The sequence below is a fragment of the Urocampus carinirostris genome, chromosome 4 (genome assembly GCF_059441175.1).
Source record: "Urocampus carinirostris isolate Australia breed hairy pipefish chromosome 4, RoL_Ucar_1.0, whole genome shotgun sequence".
Classification (NCBI taxonomy): Eukaryota; Metazoa; Chordata; class Actinopteri; order Syngnathiformes; family Syngnathidae; genus Urocampus; species Urocampus carinirostris.
The window spans coordinates 39,444,308-39,461,816 of record NC_142352.1 but is presented as its reverse complement, the minus strand read 5'-3'; the positions used below and the strand labels follow the sequence as shown (position 1 = coordinate 39,461,816).

General features: G+C 39.4%; 1 protein-coding gene across 3 annotated transcripts in view; it reads right to left on the bottom strand.

The window, feature by feature from the left end:
* Positions 1 to 1,555: 1,555 nt before the first annotated feature.
* adam10a (ADAM metallopeptidase domain 10a) overlaps positions 1,556 to 17,509 on the bottom strand; it is a 33,211-nt gene continuing 17,257 nt past the window's right edge. For all 3 annotated transcript variants that reach the window (XM_088334507.1, XM_088334506.1, XM_088334508.1), the window contains 9 exons: positions 16,685 to 16,862; positions 16,092 to 16,255; positions 15,817 to 16,000; positions 14,979 to 15,129; positions 10,037 to 10,220; positions 9,848 to 9,959; positions 9,550 to 9,770; positions 9,354 to 9,480; positions 1,556 to 3,634 (listed from right to left, as the gene is read on the bottom strand). In XM_088334507.1, the coding sequence (XP_088190633.1) occupies positions 3,528 to 3,634; positions 9,354 to 9,480; positions 9,550 to 9,770; positions 9,848 to 9,959; positions 10,037 to 10,220; positions 14,979 to 15,129; positions 15,817 to 16,000; positions 16,092 to 16,255; positions 16,685 to 16,862 (1,428 nt within the window). In that variant the 3' untranslated portion in view covers positions 1,556 to 3,527. The remainder of the gene's footprint in view (positions 3,635 to 9,353; positions 9,481 to 9,549; positions 9,771 to 9,847; positions 9,960 to 10,036; positions 10,221 to 14,978; positions 15,130 to 15,816; positions 16,001 to 16,091; positions 16,256 to 16,684; positions 16,863 to 17,509) is intronic.

Below are 17,509 nucleotides of genomic sequence, written 5' to 3'. Positions count from 1 at the left end.
AATAGATTCTGAAGATAACAAGCTGAATGAGGATGTTTGAAGGAAGTTCGAAATTCTTAAAAACGCAGAATGTGAGTAAATGGTACACATTTTTTGCCATGTATCTCTATATATTTCATGGATAAATACCAATTATTTTTCAAGACAATGCATTTTGAACACAGCCTTTCTCGTCTTTTGACTTCCTGAGCTGAGACTTTATACGAGGAACACCGGCACTCTAGCAAGCCAATCATCATACTGTTTTACGTGTTAATTTGTTGAAGAGGTTATGATTGTTTTAAGCGAAGTTTTGGTAGTTTCTGTAAAAAAATGCCAAGGCATTGTGTCGTAGGTGGATACGGTAATGGTGACAAAACGGGTAAGCACCCAAAGAGGGGCGAATGTCAAGAAGGGTCAAAAAACACAGAGCTGCACACGGAATGCTAACGGAAACCCATCAGCGAAAGGCAGACACACCATTAGCGGAAAAAAACACGAGGGTGTGTTGTTAGATGTCCACTCGCAGGGCTGCGATAGAGCACATTGACTTTGGCCCGTGATGCAAGCGAACAAACAAGAAAGTATCAAGGACAGGCTGCGAAAAAAAAAAAAAAAAAAAAAGACCGTTTTGCACTAAGTGTAAAATGTTTGTGTTGAGTGACGTGTGGAGTTCAAGTCAGAGGAGGCACAGTCAGAATTACAAATAAAAGAACAAATAATAATTTGATTGTCAGCGCAAGAAAGTAATATGTAAACGGTAGCATAGAAAAAAATATTTTTTTATCTCTTACCTTAACTAGAAATGAAGTCGATCTGCTCCTTTTGAATAAAAGCATCAATAGGTAATCCTCCATAAAAAAAAACAATATTGGTTTGAATGAAATACTGGATGGCAGGGGATCCCGGAAGGGGGATTCCCTCCTGTGCCGCCTATTCTCAAAGTTTCTTCATTTTCCTCATGCTGAGGTTTTTGCGTTTTCCCTTGCCCTCATGTAGGTTTTAGATCAGGGGATGGTGTAATGGCAGTCTGTAAAGCTCTTTGAGACTTAGTGTGATTAAGGGCTGTACAAATAAACTTGACTTGATAATTCTATTGTTTGGCGCTGAGGTGTGCCACCAAAAAGAATCCTTGCCTATTGCCCTCTGCCATGAGGCAAGAGAATTACGTGCCTCACCTTGAAACTGCAGACGCTTAGCACAGTAATACAGTAAGACCTCGGTTATCGCGGTTAATGGGTAACCAAAACCACCGGCGATAAGTTAAAATCCGCGAAGTAGTGGCGCACCTCCCACAAAACCACCTGCAAAAAGTGAAAATCTGCAAAGTAGAGACGACCCTTCAAAAAAAAAAAAAAAAATCTTTATTTTTAATTGTTCCCACTTTAGAGCCAGCAAGTGAATTGAAGGTGAATGAGATGCATTTTTCCCAAACTGTATGATTCCATCCAACAAGTGAGTATTCTTATACAACTTTTTTAATTATAATTAAATATGCTCTATTATTGGTTTTAAGAAATCCAGCATGGGAAACGTTTCTTACATTATTTAAGAGAAAACATAAGGTGGACCCAAATGAACAGAGTAAAGCCCAGAGGGTTCACTCATTTCAAGTACTTTAAATAGAAGTCAGTAAATACAACCAATTGTCATGACTTTGGATTGTTTTTCCAAAACGTCATACACACAAAACTCCCCAAAACATTTTCACATACAAGTGGTTTGAACAAAGTAAGGAGGCAACATCAAATTTTACTTGGACACGCTATGAGAGACTGTGAAATAAATAATACTTGCTTTCACATAAAACATCACACTCTCGCACATGCACAACTATACTCAGTCATACCCATTCGCAAATACTACTATGCTCTCACACATACTACTCTCCAACACACTACTATATCTCATTCACACACACTACTGTTTTCACACACATACTATACTACAATACTATACTCCCAACACACACACACACACCAACTATAAACTCACACAACACTCTTATAGCTCACACACCATTTAAACTGCCATTACTATAGTTTTTTTAACACTTAGTGTAATGTTCACCTCACCTATCCGCGTTGTTTTACTTTGGCTACTTTGGTAACCATGGCGATGGATACTGATCAGGGTATGTTCTACAGTTCGACATCAAAATGGAGTTGCTCCTAATATAGTAGTATGTGTGAGAGAGTATATCAGTATATTTGAGCGAATGTAGTAGTGTGTGTATGACAGTATAGTGGCATGTGTGATAGAGTAGTGTGTATGACAGTATAGTAATGAGTGAGATAGTACAGTAGTGTGTGTATGAGAGTAAAGGGGTATGTTTGAGAGAGGAATGCATGTATGAAAGTATAGTAGTATGCGTGAGACAGTATAGTACTGTGTGTGAGAGAGTATGCTGTAGGAGTGTGGATGAGTATAGTAGTATTATAAGAGTGTTGGAGCATGAGCATGACTGTGTCTGTATGAGAGTATAGTTGTGCAAGTGTGAGAGTATAGTCATATGTGACAGCATAGTATTGTATGATAGTAAAGTAATATGTGTATGAGTATAGCAGTGTGTGAATGAGTGTATAGTAATGTGTGAAAGTATGGTAGTGTGTGTGTACGACGGTATAGTGGTATGTGTGATAGAGAATAGTCTGTTAATGAGAGTATAGTAGAATGTAGGAAAGCGTATGGTAGTGTTTGTTATTGGTATGACTGTGAATGTATAATTGTGCATTTTTGAGAGTATGACGTTATTTGAGAGCAAGTATGATTTACTTCTCATACGGCCTCTCAAGCGCTTTGTGTCTATCTCCATTTGATTGAAAACATCAAAAGGGAATTTGGAGCAAAATGCATTGTCATACCGCTCAATAACAACCCTCGCACAACAACAAACTGCAGTGTTGTAACGACAATAGCAAATTCACAGGCTAACTTGTATTCATACGTTACATTAACACACAGGCACACAATTGGAGAAAAAAAAATGAACCCCAAAAAAATCTGGTAGGTTGAACAACATTAACATTAAAAAAATAACAGAAACTCTTAGAAACCCTAGAGACCTAAAGACCTAAAATCTTAAGCTGTACCCAAAATGAGAATGACGAGTTGGCCTTACTGTTTGAATAATTCAAGAAGATAAATAGAAACAAAGAAAAAAATCCACCAAAAAGGATATGGAAGTTTGGCAACTAAAATATATTTCAGTGTTTACTTACAAAAGGCTCGTTTCATGTGCATTCCTGCTGCGGTCTTATGCAGGAATTGAACAAAAGGGACACTTGGAAAGACAGTTTAATAGAGGCTGCAGAAAGGAAAGCTTCCTTCTGTCTCTTTCCAGGTCCCTCCAAAATAAATATTTTTAAAAACTAAGAGCAAATTGCAGATGAGCAAACGTCTTCACCATAGAAAATTGAAGCTAAGCTGAGCATCAGCGCTAAGGCCTCAAGTGAGACTTGAATCAACTGAACTCGTTTTTGCAAGGTTTGCAATAAAGGTGTTTTAGCGGAAGCACCAAAAGGTGCAAAGTGCGGCCAGCCAGGATCTCAGTGCCCCATCTGGCCCAATTGGTAGTCCCTGTCAGGGCCATGCTGGTGACGCCGGGCAATGTACCTGTCGGCGCGGCTGTTCCCCTGTATTCTCCTCAAGGTGCCTATGTGGTTAGAAAAACACAGTTGTAGGGTTTTACTGTTATTTTTAAGGAAATGCCTTTAAATCCTGACATGATATTTGTTCAATAGTTGATAGAGGTGGGATGATACTGGTGTTGGCCACCATTGCAAGTACAGATACTTTAAAGGTTGGCACCGATACCTGGTATCAGGACTCACATAAATAAAAGAGTAAGACTTAAAAATATAAATAAACACAAGAATCCACACATAAATAAAGTGTTGGGATCTAGTACGGCGTCTTCTATCAGAGGGCACCAACCGGGTTTTGAAATGGGCACAGGTGTGTCCAATCTCCACACATCCGTCTATCATTGCAAACACGACATTCATGACCCTTTATAATGACTTTTTGCACATGTGGTTGGGTCATATTCATTTTCTGTCATTGCAGCATACGTTTTTTTTTTTTGTTTGTTTGGACATTTTCTTGTTTGTTTGCTGCGTTGTACCTCTTTTTGTTATTAAATACCATCCTTATTTTGAGCAACCCTGCCTCGGTTCCTGCTTCCCCCGCATATGGGTCTACTCCCTCAAAAAACAAACACAACCAACAAACCACCAAAGGACCCAGGGGGAGGCTTCGACATCCCTGTCCCGCCAGTGGCTTTTGGTTTCAGTCTCGACGAGGAGAATTCCCCTCGGCCACTCCTAAATTTACTGTCAATGGGGCAAGGAGAAAGCAACTCTGCCTCTCCTGGTTTCCTGTCTTGTCGGCAAGGAGAAAGCCCCTCATCTGCTTCTGGTTTCCTGTATCAGCGGCTGGTAAAAAGCCCCTAGACTGCTCTGTTTCCTGACTCGTCAGTGGGAAGAAAGCCCCTCAGCCGCGCTTCTTGCTTCCTGTCTCGGCAGCGAGGAGAAACGCTCACGGCCAATTCTGGTTTTTCCATTTTTGGCGGCGATGGGAAAGGAACTTCGGCCATCCTGTATTGTTCCTTTTTGGAGGGAAGGGTGCGCTGTCTGGTATCCAGCCCTTAAAGGGGATGTTAAGGTAAAGTCTGTAAGCCTATCCAATCAGAGCGCGAACCAGGTTTGAAACTTGGCACAGGTGTACACAATCACCCACACCTGTCCCTTATCCTGAGTCTTTATAAGGTCATTTTGAATAGCATACGTCGTCATGTCATTTTTATGTCTTCTGTCATTGTTGCAGGTTTGCCTTTTGTGTGTGGTTTCTTGTTCGGATATTTTGTTGTTTTGTGACCCCTCGTCTTGTTACTTGGTACCTCCTTTTAATAATAAATACTATCCTTATTTTGAGCACCCCTGTCTCAGTTCCTGCTTTCCCCGAATTTGGGTCCAAACACTTGACATAAACGCATTAGAATTGCTCTCAAAAAATGTTTGTTAGGTTGGATAATTGGATCCCTTAACCACTAGGGTGGTATCGGCATCATTTACTGTGGTGTGTCTTGGGCAAGTACAGCCTGTGGTACCCAATATATATATATATATATATATATATATATATATATATATATATATATATATATATATATAATATATATCTCATCTCATCTCATCAGCCGTACCGCTTATCCTCATTAGGGTCGCGGGGGGCTGGAGCCCATCCCAGCCATCTCCGGGCAGTGGGCAGGGGACACCCTGAACTGGTTGCCAGCCAATCGCAGGGCACACAGGGAGAGATAACTCATTCAATTTTGTTGTCAGCCCAATTTCGTTGTCACAATATGTTAACCCATTTTGTAACAATGACAATAAAGGTATATTCTATTCTATTCTATTCTATTCGCTCATTCACACCTAGGGACAATTTGGACCGGCCAATTCACCTGAAATGCATGTTTTTGGAATGTGGAATGAAACCGGAGTGCCCGGAGGAAACCCACGCAAGCACGGGTAGAACATACAAACTCCGCATACATTTATATATTTATTTTACATTTTACTGAGCTCAGAATCTGGTAAACAAATGGTTTAATTAAGGACCCAAAGTAGGGTACGTTCCCAAAATGAATCACTGAAAATCTGAACTCAATAATGCAAAAACTGCAAATACTGTACGTATGCATTGAGCTTTACGTCTTGACCACCAGGGAGAAATATACCTGTAATACAGCATTAGTAACACAATATACTTAACACAGTCCTCAAACTGTTGTTAATAAGTGAAAAAACCTATCCAAAATTGTTTTTTGTTTGTTGTGTGAATACAGTAGTCATGTTACTTCAATGTTTAACTTAAGAGGTATTTAAGGAGTCATATTTTCCTAATCTGTCATAAAACTATCTGAAAGTGAAAATGGGAAGTGTTATTATAAACATGTGACGGAAAAATTGTCTCAATTTAAATAATTTCTATTTTGGTACAGAGGAAACCTATAAAATATTAAACATTCTTCTTTAGTCAAATTCTTAGATACAGTGTTCAAAGACATGTTTCGCATGTTCAAACATGTGGGCTATTCATGTTGCCGAGAAGGGATTACTAGAGCCCACTGTGCGTGCACAATGTTAAATGCCTCTCTGCTCAATAAGGAGAGGAAAACGTTTTTTGTACACAGTTAACTTGAAAGAGGCAACTTGTATCCAATACTGCAAACAGCCAGTCATGTTTTCGACTTGAAAAAAAAACCCACCCCTGCATTACTGATTAAATCCTTAATTATTCTAATACCATGAAAAGACATTAAACAGGTAATCAGCCTTTGCCTTCTGCAGGTCAATGAGCCAGTGTCAGTTCTGCAACTTGAAACGGTTTTTTCTGGCTGCTACTGTTGGAATCACCAGTGAGTGAATTGAACATCCCAAACCTATAAAAACTACCATACAAAATAGCTTCTAGGTAGTAGCTTGCATTAATTCCACTTGGCTGCCAGCTCCTTAAATGACAAACCAACCGGAAAGCAAAACTGTAAGATTGAACCAAACAATTTAAAAGGATTTTAAAAGCCAATTTGTTAAGTGATCAAATGTGGCATAGTGCGAAAGATGTTGAGGTGGAGTAAATTGTAATATTTCGTTCATTTTAGTCCATGAAACATTTGTCTTAAAATGTTTTAGCTGGTTGATCATGGTTATGAAACCAAAACCACATAAACATGTTAAAGGTGGTATCCTGCTCGCAAAAGAGAAAAATATCCTACTTTCAACTTACTTTTTTGAAGACACCTTAAGCGACGCACCCCACCATTAATTTATTTTAAACATATTGATTTTAATCATTCAACAAAATGAGAACATGAGGAGCAAAATTGTTACTAATGTTTAGATAAAGAGGGAATAAATCATTCTCCTCTCCCTGCCCCCATCCAGGTGAACTGTACAAGCTCCAGCAAGGGAATCATTTTGTGGGGGCGGCAGTAGCTCAGGAGGTAGAGCGCTTTTCTCGGGATCAAGGGATCCCAGTTCTAATCCGGGCTCGTCCGTGTTACATGTTGAAGTGTCCTTGGGTGAGACACTCAACCCCTAATACCTTACATGGCTGCAGGGCCGCTATTTGCAAATGTAGAGAGCTTTGGGAAGTCATTGACTTGAAAAGCACTATATAAATGCAGATCATTTCATAAAAATCCTAATATTGCTGATTTTCGGTTTTGTTAGGCACTGTAAACGCACATCAATTTGCTTTTACTGAGACTAATAATAGTACTACTAAACTAGCTGCAATGAACCTTTGTCTTGCAGTAAAAAAGCTAAATGTATCCATTTGCGAAATATATTAATTCGTGCTCTACCCTTTCCATCTAGGTTATTCACAAACGCCATTCATACAAGTGTATCTCTTGTCACAAGTCATGTAAACTGATTATTGGGATTGGTCTAAAACTCAAACGCTGACCTCAATCAGATTTTTCCCTGCGTGCAATAATACCCAATACTTAGGATCAGCGTTGGGACTATCGCATTACAAACGAACGTAATTACTTTTCTTGGTACGAATTTTTAATCAAATGTTGCAAATCTTGTCATTACTACATGGTGCATTACTGAGTTGTTCTGCTACATATTAATTCAATACAGAACATAAATTTTAGTGTCCTGACTGTTAAATACTTCTGCATCACTAAGGTTGTCACATACAGATCCACTAGATCCACCGGAAACATAGTTTAAATTTACCGAGAAAATACAACTGAATACATTCATGGCTGGGCGTCTCCTCATCGAGATATTCTCCCTACTGTATATACCAATTTTTTCGTACTATTAGTCTCTCTGGAGTATAAGTTGCACCAGCCAAAAAGTGCATAATTAAGAAGGAAAAAACATGTATAAGTCGCACTCGGTGTATAAGTCACATTTTGGGGGAATTTTTTTGATATAATCTAACACTAAAAACATATATGCCCTCTTGTAAGGCAATTTAGAATAAATGTAAAATACAGAACACGCTATTCTAACGTAACACGTACATCCATATCTTAGATACGCTTGCCAGTAACGACGTAACATATTCAGTTATTCAGCTAACTCTAGCATAAATAATATGCCCACCAAACAATCTTCTTCACTCCATATCACTAAATCCAATCAAATCTGTTTCCTCTGTGTAACTTCTACTAGAAAACGACTCCCGGTAGATCCCGTTCCTTCCTCCGCTTTTATGTCACGGTCAAGGTTTAATTGATCAACACAGGCCTAGGCTGCTCTCATGTGGTTCAGTGTGAAAATAACATATGAAGTGATGTACAGTATTGGCAATAAAAAGGTAAAACTCAAATGATATAATTATGTGTTAAAATTTAACATATAAGTCTCACTGTAGTATAAGTTGTACCCCTGGCCAAACTATGAAAAAAAACTCAACTTATAGTCCGGAAAATATGGTACTATATATACCTAAACTAAATTTACAACTATAAATTACTAAAATCAGGGGGTCAGTTTATATGCGTACATTTGGTAGTGTATCAGTAGCAAATGGAAGGCAAAGCAAGGGGTGGAGATATGGCTTATACAGGAACAACAAATCAACGGGAAAGCAATGGCGCAAACATGAGCGCAGAATTACGGTTAAAGTGTCAATTTTGTTCTCTTTATTTGTAAAACAATGTTAAAAAACAAAAGAAAATGTCTTGGACAAAACACAGAATATGGGTGGTTTGAATCTCACAGGCAAAATGTACATGTACTGTCTTGGTTAAATGTTAGTTAACAAGCGCTCAGGATTGCACAAAGCAAGAAATATGAAGGTTTCACAGGTTGATGTCTACGTTTTCTTTCATTGATTCTATTATGTGTTTCAGGGGGATGGCTTCTGTGAGTGTCTATACTGCAATTTGTACCTTCCGTGAGTTTAACTGAATTACTTTTTAACTCAAGTAACTAGTAGCTGGAACTAATTACTGGTTTGCAGTAACACGCCCTACAATGCTCAAGATGAAAGGGATGAACTGGTGAAAATGGTACTCCTGTACTCCAAATTTACAATGCTAAAGCTATGGAACATAAATAAAAAGTTTTTGTCAGAAACTGCTTGTTGTAGCCAAGCAGTTCGGGTTGTCCCCTGGCCACTCCCCGGGGACAACTGTGATGTGCTCTGTGGCCCCACAGGTTGGAAAATAGATGGTTGGATGCTTGTTGCAGAGAAAATATCAGGAACAATAAAGTATTTCTTTAAAATGCAAAACACATTCACGCTTAAAATATGTTTGTGATGTCCTGCCACCATCTCCAGTGGGCTGCCTACTAGAAAACTGAAAAAGGGATCATCAGTTACGTGAATGTTTGCACTACCTGGCAGTGGCCTGGGAGGAGCCATCTTGGGGTTGCTGCTGGGGGTGTGGACACTGCAGACCTTGATAAAACCAACCATAACCAAAATAAGAGCTATCCCCATCAAAAGCACTGCCCACCAATGATCCTGCAAGACAGACACATACAAATATGTGCGCAACACAGTGTAATGAAGCAATGGATCCAAGACACGCACCACTATCCACTCAGAAATGGTCTCATAGATCTCCGCATTGAAAATTGCTTTTTTGAGCCTTGACAAAGGCCCGTCAGCATCCACCAGGCGACACCTCCTGAAAACGTCGCAGTAGCCCTTGAAGTCGTTGCACGGCGAGCCAGGCTGCAAGGTGGTGATCTTCCTATTGAAGAACTGGGCCCATTTCTCCGAGCCAGAGCTTCTACAGGTGCTTGGGTTCACTTTGGGGACGAAACATTGATTTATTTCCTGAATATCCTTCAAAACCTAAAGGCAAGTTCTAGAACTATTGACTCACTTTTTTCCATGCAACACACATGACAGAGTTCGCTTGCTTCGTCTTTTTCGTTTTCATTAGCACACGTACATTCTTCTAGGTTGTACTTCTCACAAATGGAACCTGAACACACCTGTTTGGTCCAAATAAGCGGGTGCATGATTACCTAACTCCACTTGCTGGTAAGAACTGAGTTTCAAGGTCACATACCCCATTCATACAGACTTGCGTGTCCTCGTGGCAGGAAGTGAAGTTGTCCTTAGGTTCCGAAGGAGGACACTGGGCCGAGGTCCCACTGCAAAATCCCTCAAGAGCACAGTCAGATGCCTTCCTGCATCTGTTAAGAGTGTTCTGATAGGTGCACTGCTCAGTGCAGCATGGGCCTTGGCTTGGACTGCAGAAAGACAGACAATTACTGAGCTTGCATTTGTTCTCTCTGTTAAAGTATGAAGCTTCGTAGACAAATATTTGCTCTTCTACATATTGTGGTGAAAAATTCTGTTACACTTTAGTTTTCGAAGCAAATATGGTCATTTTAAAATATATATTTTTTTAATTGAATTGTCTTTATTGTCATTGATATCAACATCGTGAAACATTGTATGCAACACATGGCACTCCAGTGTAAACATGTAGTAAAGACTTTAAAAATAATAAAAGACAAAAAAATGTCAAAATAAAAGGCAGAAAAAAATATTTACAACGTAGTGCTTGGAGACTGTAATAGTGCAATGTCTGTGAATGAACAAAGAAAAGTCCATCGGAACAATAGTGCATTAAAAGAAGTGCAATATCGTTTAGCAACAAAAACCCTAAAATAAGTTACATTGCATCTATGTTCACAGTTTCGTGTAATAACATTTGGCAGCAACAAAGAAAAAAACATATAACAAGCTTGTTGAGTGGATGAAACTCAATCATACGATATTCTAAATGGTCCCAAAGGTCTCATGACACTCATTTATAAAATATAACTGAGGACATTTTTGTCATAATTTGCCCTAATTTTACCTACTATTTAGTTACTTGAGTTAGTTGAGTAAAGCTCAATTGCATAATTCTTTCTGCAAACTATTTTACTTTTTGTCAAAAGGTCCTGCACAGGCAGAAGGACAAGGACCCGTCCCAATTTGGATAAAAACAAAATCTGCTATTAGATTATCATAGAAGTGACAAGATAATGGAGTTTTTCCCATTATATACAGAGGTTCATTAAACTATAGTTTAGTCCAAATTAAAAGAAGTATACATTTCATTAATTATACATGTTGCAGTCATCTTTTTACAATATGGACCTACAATGAAAATGCAAATCTATAACACAGTGCCTTGTGAAAGCATTGACCCCCCAAGAACGTTTTGACATACTGTACTGTATTGCTATTATTTTGGGCTTAACACTTGTAGATAAAAATCAACATGTGAAACACAATCGTGAAAAACAAAACACTTTTTTTCTCAATGTTTTATATTGTGCTAACAAATAAAAACTTGAAAAGTAGATGATGTATATTCCAATTATTTTCCGAGATAATGCCTTCTGAAGACAGTTTGTCTCGTCTTTGACTTTCTGACTTCTGACGTCATGTTAAGCACACCAGCACCCTGACAAACCTGTTGCTCTTTTGGTTTACATGTTAACTAGTCAAAATGGTTTTGAGTGTTTTAAGCCAAGTTTTGGTAGTTTTTGTAGAGAATAGCTAGGCGTTGTGTTACAGGTGGGTGCAGCAATCGTACAAAACAGCCAAAATGGTGCGAAACGGCAAAAATAACAGACAGGCAGCTAACATGGACTATACCAGTGGTTCCCAAAGTGGGCGGTACCGCCCCTCTGGGGGAGGTGGAAAGACCTGGGGGTTAGAGTGGCGCCAGTCGAAGTCAGAAGTTGGAACGTTTGTATGACAATTTGTACACAACAAGTTAGGGCTGCACGATTAACCAAAATCAAATCGACATCGCAATGTGATGTAGTGCGGTTGTGAAACCGCAAAGCACTGCAGCTTTTTCAAGGTTTTGTAGTGAGTTTTGGCGAACCACATTTAAAAGCGCTGACCAATCAGAGGAAGTTTTAATAATAGCACAAGCTAATCAACGCAATTCAAAATTTGGAAGCACCACACTATGCCACACCCACCGTGTGAGTTCATTGAGTGTCATGGGGGACTACGTAAACTTAGTCCAAGAGTCAAAAAACGAGAAGAAAACGAAGATTGCACCGAAGTAGAGCGGTACATCACTTGTTTGGACCAATTTTGATTTTGACGAAGCGGAGGTGGAACAGAAAAAAACGCCCGTTGCAGAATTTGCTTTTGCGTAGTCGCTCGGTCCAGAGGAAACACAAGTGATTTGTACCAGCACCTTAAAAATGATCACAAACTACAATACACGGTATGTCAAAAAGGATTACAAGTAAAAGACGAAAAAGGTGAATCTACAAGTGGACTGAGAGGTAAACAAACCTCCATCAAAACAGCATTTGCGCCCTTCACGGCGTACGAAAAAAGTTCACAAAGGCACAAAGAAAACCAATTCTGTGACACTAGCTAAAAATGTCTAATAGTGTCCAACCCCAAAACTGCATTATTAATTGGAAGTAGTACTTTTTATTTATTTGTTTATAAGTTAAGAAGTGAAATGTTATAATAAGTGTAATAAATGGTAGTAGCAGTAGTGTTAATAAGTTAGCAGGAATGGTGGGTTTGAATTAATACTTGAATACGTTTCTTGCACTGATGAACATGCTGCAGTAGCACATGGTAAATTTTACAGTAAACTAATTGCAGAGATGTCATGTTTACAGCCTGAAATCAAGTCAATTATGGTCTGAAAAATCGCTATTAGATTTTTTTTTTTTTTTTTTTTTCAAAATCATGAAGCCCTTCAACACGTGCAGCAGGACGAGTCAGTGGACGACGCATCAGGGTCCGGTTAACGCACGCCGCTCTGGTCCAGTCAAATTGCAGCATACCAAATATCAAAAAAGAGGTGTTTGTTTCCAATTCACTGGGGAGCCAAGGGGGCGCCAGCCTGCAAATGTTTGGGAACCATTGGGCTATACCATCAGGGACATAACAGGCTAGCCTACTGCTACAGAAGATGAACCAGAAAAAAAACGAGAGTTTGGCTGACGTAAAGCATGCAGTAAGCAGCCACGGCAGCAACAAACATGAACCCAGTCGGGAGAAAAAACAAGGGGCTAAATAAACTGGAAGCCTTTCTCGAGCCCGCACGCTAATGAGGATCTAGACAATATAATATTAAGTGCAAGGCAAGCGGCGAAAAACAGGAAAGGAAAAGTCACCTAAAATTAGGCCTAGTCACGTTGTACACGATGGCAGGTAAACTTAACCTTTGATGATCAACTCTGACAAAACAGTCAGAAATCCCCCAGCGACACGGTAAGCAGAGTTCCAATTACTCCAAGCTGAAATGAGTGCTATGCATTCGCTGTTTACTACAATTGCCGTCTGTTTTTAACGGGGCCCGCCGTTTGCTTTTCTTCAAGTCGTCATCATGTGATGTCATTGCCCTAGGGGATATGAGTTCAGACTTTCTACTTTGAAAATTAATTTCTCGAGATCCGTTGCACGTGGAATATTTTGGAGCATGCGTTGTGGGGAGGAACACAACAAGTTCTGTGCCTAATTGAAAAAAAGGGTCTTTTAATAATAATCCCTTCAAGCAAATATTGTCCCACCTCAGATGTGTATGTCTGCAGGTCATTCAATGTCATCATGGGCTTCTTGGTTGTTTCTGATTAGTTTTCTCTTGTTTGGGCCGAAAGTTTAGTGGGACGGCTGGGTCTCAGTAGATTTGCAGTGGTTTTATGCTCTGTCCATTTTAATATTATTACAGTGCTCCGGTAAATGTGTTAATGTTGCAAGATCTTCTAGTATCCAGTTCCTACTTTGACATTTTTCACAACTTTATCCTTGATGTGCTCTTTGGTCTTCATAATTGCTGTCTCTACCCCAGTGACTTATTTCAAAGACCTCTGAGTCTATGTATCATAGAGCAGGTGCATTTAAACTGAGACTTAATGATACACAGTTGCACTTTGTCATTGTTAGTCATTTAGGTCGGCAATGGATCATTCTGAAGTCATCAAGGAACTTGTGAAGTCAGTTGTAAATATAATAGAAAACGTTAAAATAATTCGGTCCATCTTGATGATTGTTTCTCACATATTGGTGATTCTTATAAAATGTTTCAGTTTTGGAGCTTTAAGCCTGAATTGTGGCAATGACAAAAACTTACTTGGGAGGGGGATAGTGGCAGTATGCCAGGCAAAATAAAATAACATAGCTAAGAAGGGAACCATCTAAACTGCCTAACTAACCCCCCCCCTCCCAAGCCGAAGTAGCAGCAAAATAACTAACTACTCAAACCAATAAAGTACAAAGGTGACATACCCACTCTAACCTGGTGTGTATAACAAAATACATCCTATGTGTGGTATGTGTAGAAGCCTCTGTCTAACCTGCCCCGGGAACTAGCCTTCCAAAAATACCAGTCTGTGAAGGGTCTGCATGTGAGACATGTAAAAAGTAAAAAAAAGAGTGAACAGCAAAAACCTGGGTGCTTTTATCCTAAACTAATTGGGCAAAAGCTAATAGATAATATGTGGTGATGATTGATGGCCAGAACCAGGAGGTGGAGTAACCGTTCCACCAACGGCATGGCAGCAGCAGTGCAGGACAGAAGACTTGATATCTGAAAAACAGGAAACAAAAAAGACAGTGCCTCCGAGGCAACACATGCCGTAACAGGAGCCAATACCTTCGCTAGGCACTGTGTGTATGCATACTATAGTCAGGGATGTGTAGATCTGATTTTGTGATGGAACATATTTAATAATAGAAATTGGCCTCTAGTATCATACAATTCTTTTTAATGGTATTTGACCAAAACATTCGTGGTATCAAGCATCCCAAAATTATACGCTGCGAAAAGAAGAAATCCCCCATACAGATATTTGAATTTGTTTTGGGTAAAATATGACATATTATACTTGAAATAAGATGAACTGTCTGATCTAGCAGCTTGTAGATTGTGTTTTTTACTTTTTTCTCCACTTTTTTCTGCCAAGAAGAATTTTCGTATATGAAAGTGATTGGTAAAATCAGGGCAAAATGCATTGATCACAACTGACCTGCATATTTTTCCAGGCTGCAGTTTACACCTTTTTCCTTCCTCTTGATTGGCGTTATAGCAACACAGATCTGTACATTGATCACTGTAGCCACAGTCACACTCTTCTCCTTCCTCTACAAGTCCATTGCCACAGATGGGTTCTCCTGATACTGCACCAACAGACACGAAAAATGATAAACACACCACAAGAAGAGGTTCAGAAAAAACATTAATAGGAAAGTAAATTAACTCATCCACTGCCATAGACTCAAACAATCTAGAAATAGTTGGTTTCTGGTTCAAATTCAAAATTTAAGATTGTCATTGGAAACTGTATATCTCAAACATCAATAGTACAATTTCACTATATAATCCTGGGCACAAAGGCACCTTGATGCACCCATAACACTGTACTTTTCTTTAGTCATTTAAATTATTTTAACATTTCCGAGCTTTTCAGAAGTTTTGTAACCTGTTATTCATTTCAAAGAAAACATTTTAGGAATTTATTTTGTTTTTTAATAAAATGATGTCCTTTTAAATGTCCTGTTAACTTTATGTAATTTATCAATAGAACGAAAAAAATGAGTTTATGCTTTTTATAGCATATCAACATTCCCCATTTACATTCACCTTCTTGGTAAAATAAATCCTAATTTCTAAAGTTGAGAAAAACAATGGATGAGAATACTTTTGCAAGAAACAGTTTGGGGTAGTATGTTTGCTTACACTTCGACGAAGGTCAGTCGAAATATTTCAATGTTTTCTTTTTGCTGAATAAAAAAAGAGTTTAACAGCTGGTAGTGAATGAGTTAAGAGGGTAGAAAACAATTTAAGCAGCAAACTATTGGATTTACCAACAAAACAGTCATTCTTTTTCTTTGCCAGGACGGCACTCATATTTCCGATACTGCACATTGAAAACTTGTTATTGTTGAGTTTGTCTCCAGAGGTGGCTCGTGCATACATGATGTAATTGCCCATCTCCTTTTCAAACTGATTGGAAGACTCTCCGGGGGTGCACTCGAGCCCAGAGTCGTGCTGCCAATATAAATATTGTGTTGCAGTTTAAAATGCTAAAGGATCTCTCACTAGTATCAGTGTATTAGGGTTTTTTTGTGTTTGCACTTACAGGTGAGCCAAAGTTGTGTCCAACTTCATGGGCGAAGGTTATGTGTGACACCTTGGGGGGCACGTGGGTGGCGTAGTTCTGCACAGTGATAATTCCAGTGTTCAGCGACTTCATTTTCCCATCTGCATATAGTCTGTTTTTCTCACAGATGCCTCCTGAGCTTCCTGTGTTCAAAAAACTGATAATCCCATGCTACAAGAAATGCTATGAGTAATGGTTAGCAGTTTTCTTTAAGAAATTAAAAGATCTTTGAATGAGCCAAGGCAAAAACAAATAATCTTCAGTTTTTGTACAATAATTATTACACTTTTATACCAGTCCTGCTGTTTATTAAAAACAAAATGCACTGATTAATTACAAACGTAAACAAATGAGTTTTTATTCACTCAAATAAAGATGTGATTGATTGCAATCGGTCCTTTTTTGCACTGAACGTGAATTAACCTAAACCAATGTTCATATACACATACGCTCACACAAACACGCTCATATTTCTTTGTTATAAACATCTACAGCAGTTTTTAACAATTACCCATAATCATCCCGTTTTAATGGTAACAAGAAATTTTCCATACTGTCTGAATGGAACGAACCTGAGGGAGAGGCGACCCAAGCCAAGCCCAGCACGCCTTTGTCAAAGTCCCGGTCAGTAAAGAGGTATGCCAGGCAGTAGTCATCATGGTTCTGTTCAGAGTTAAGGTCCAAAAACTTCTCCACTCCAATGTTGTCAAAACGAAAAGGATTGTCACTCTGGTCATTTGTGGTGTTTATCTGAAAAGTGAGGTCTTTAAATATTATGCAGCAGACTAGTCTATTTTGCCTTAATGTCATTGTCTCATCTCATCTCATCTCATCTCATTAGCTACACCGCTTATCCTCAGTAGGGTCGGGGGGGTGCTGGAGCCCATCCCAGCAATCATCGGGCAGTGGGCAGGGGACACCCTGAACTGGTTGCCAGCCAATCGCAGGGCACACGGGGACAGACAACTCACTCGCTCATTTACACCTAGGGACAATTTGGACCGACCAATTCACCTGAAATGCATGTTTTTGGAATGTGAGAGGAAACCGGAGTGCCCGGAGGAAACCCACGCAAGCACGGGGAGAACATACAATCTCCGCACAGGAAGTCTGGAGCTGGATTTGAACCCACGCAGGAGGTTCCCAAGACATGAACTGTGCTGCACATGCTCTAACCACTGCGCTGCCGTGATGCCCTAAATGTCATTGTATGAGCTAAAAATGAAACTCAAAAGATCATATGCACACCATGTGCTTGTATGCATGCGTGACAATATCGGGACATGTTCCTAAAGAAACAATGAATGATATCCAGCTGGGTATTCTCCAAGATATGGACAAGGGCGTCATTAGGCAACTCGGCGGTGCCTGGTGGAGGAGTGCAGCCCAGGAGAACT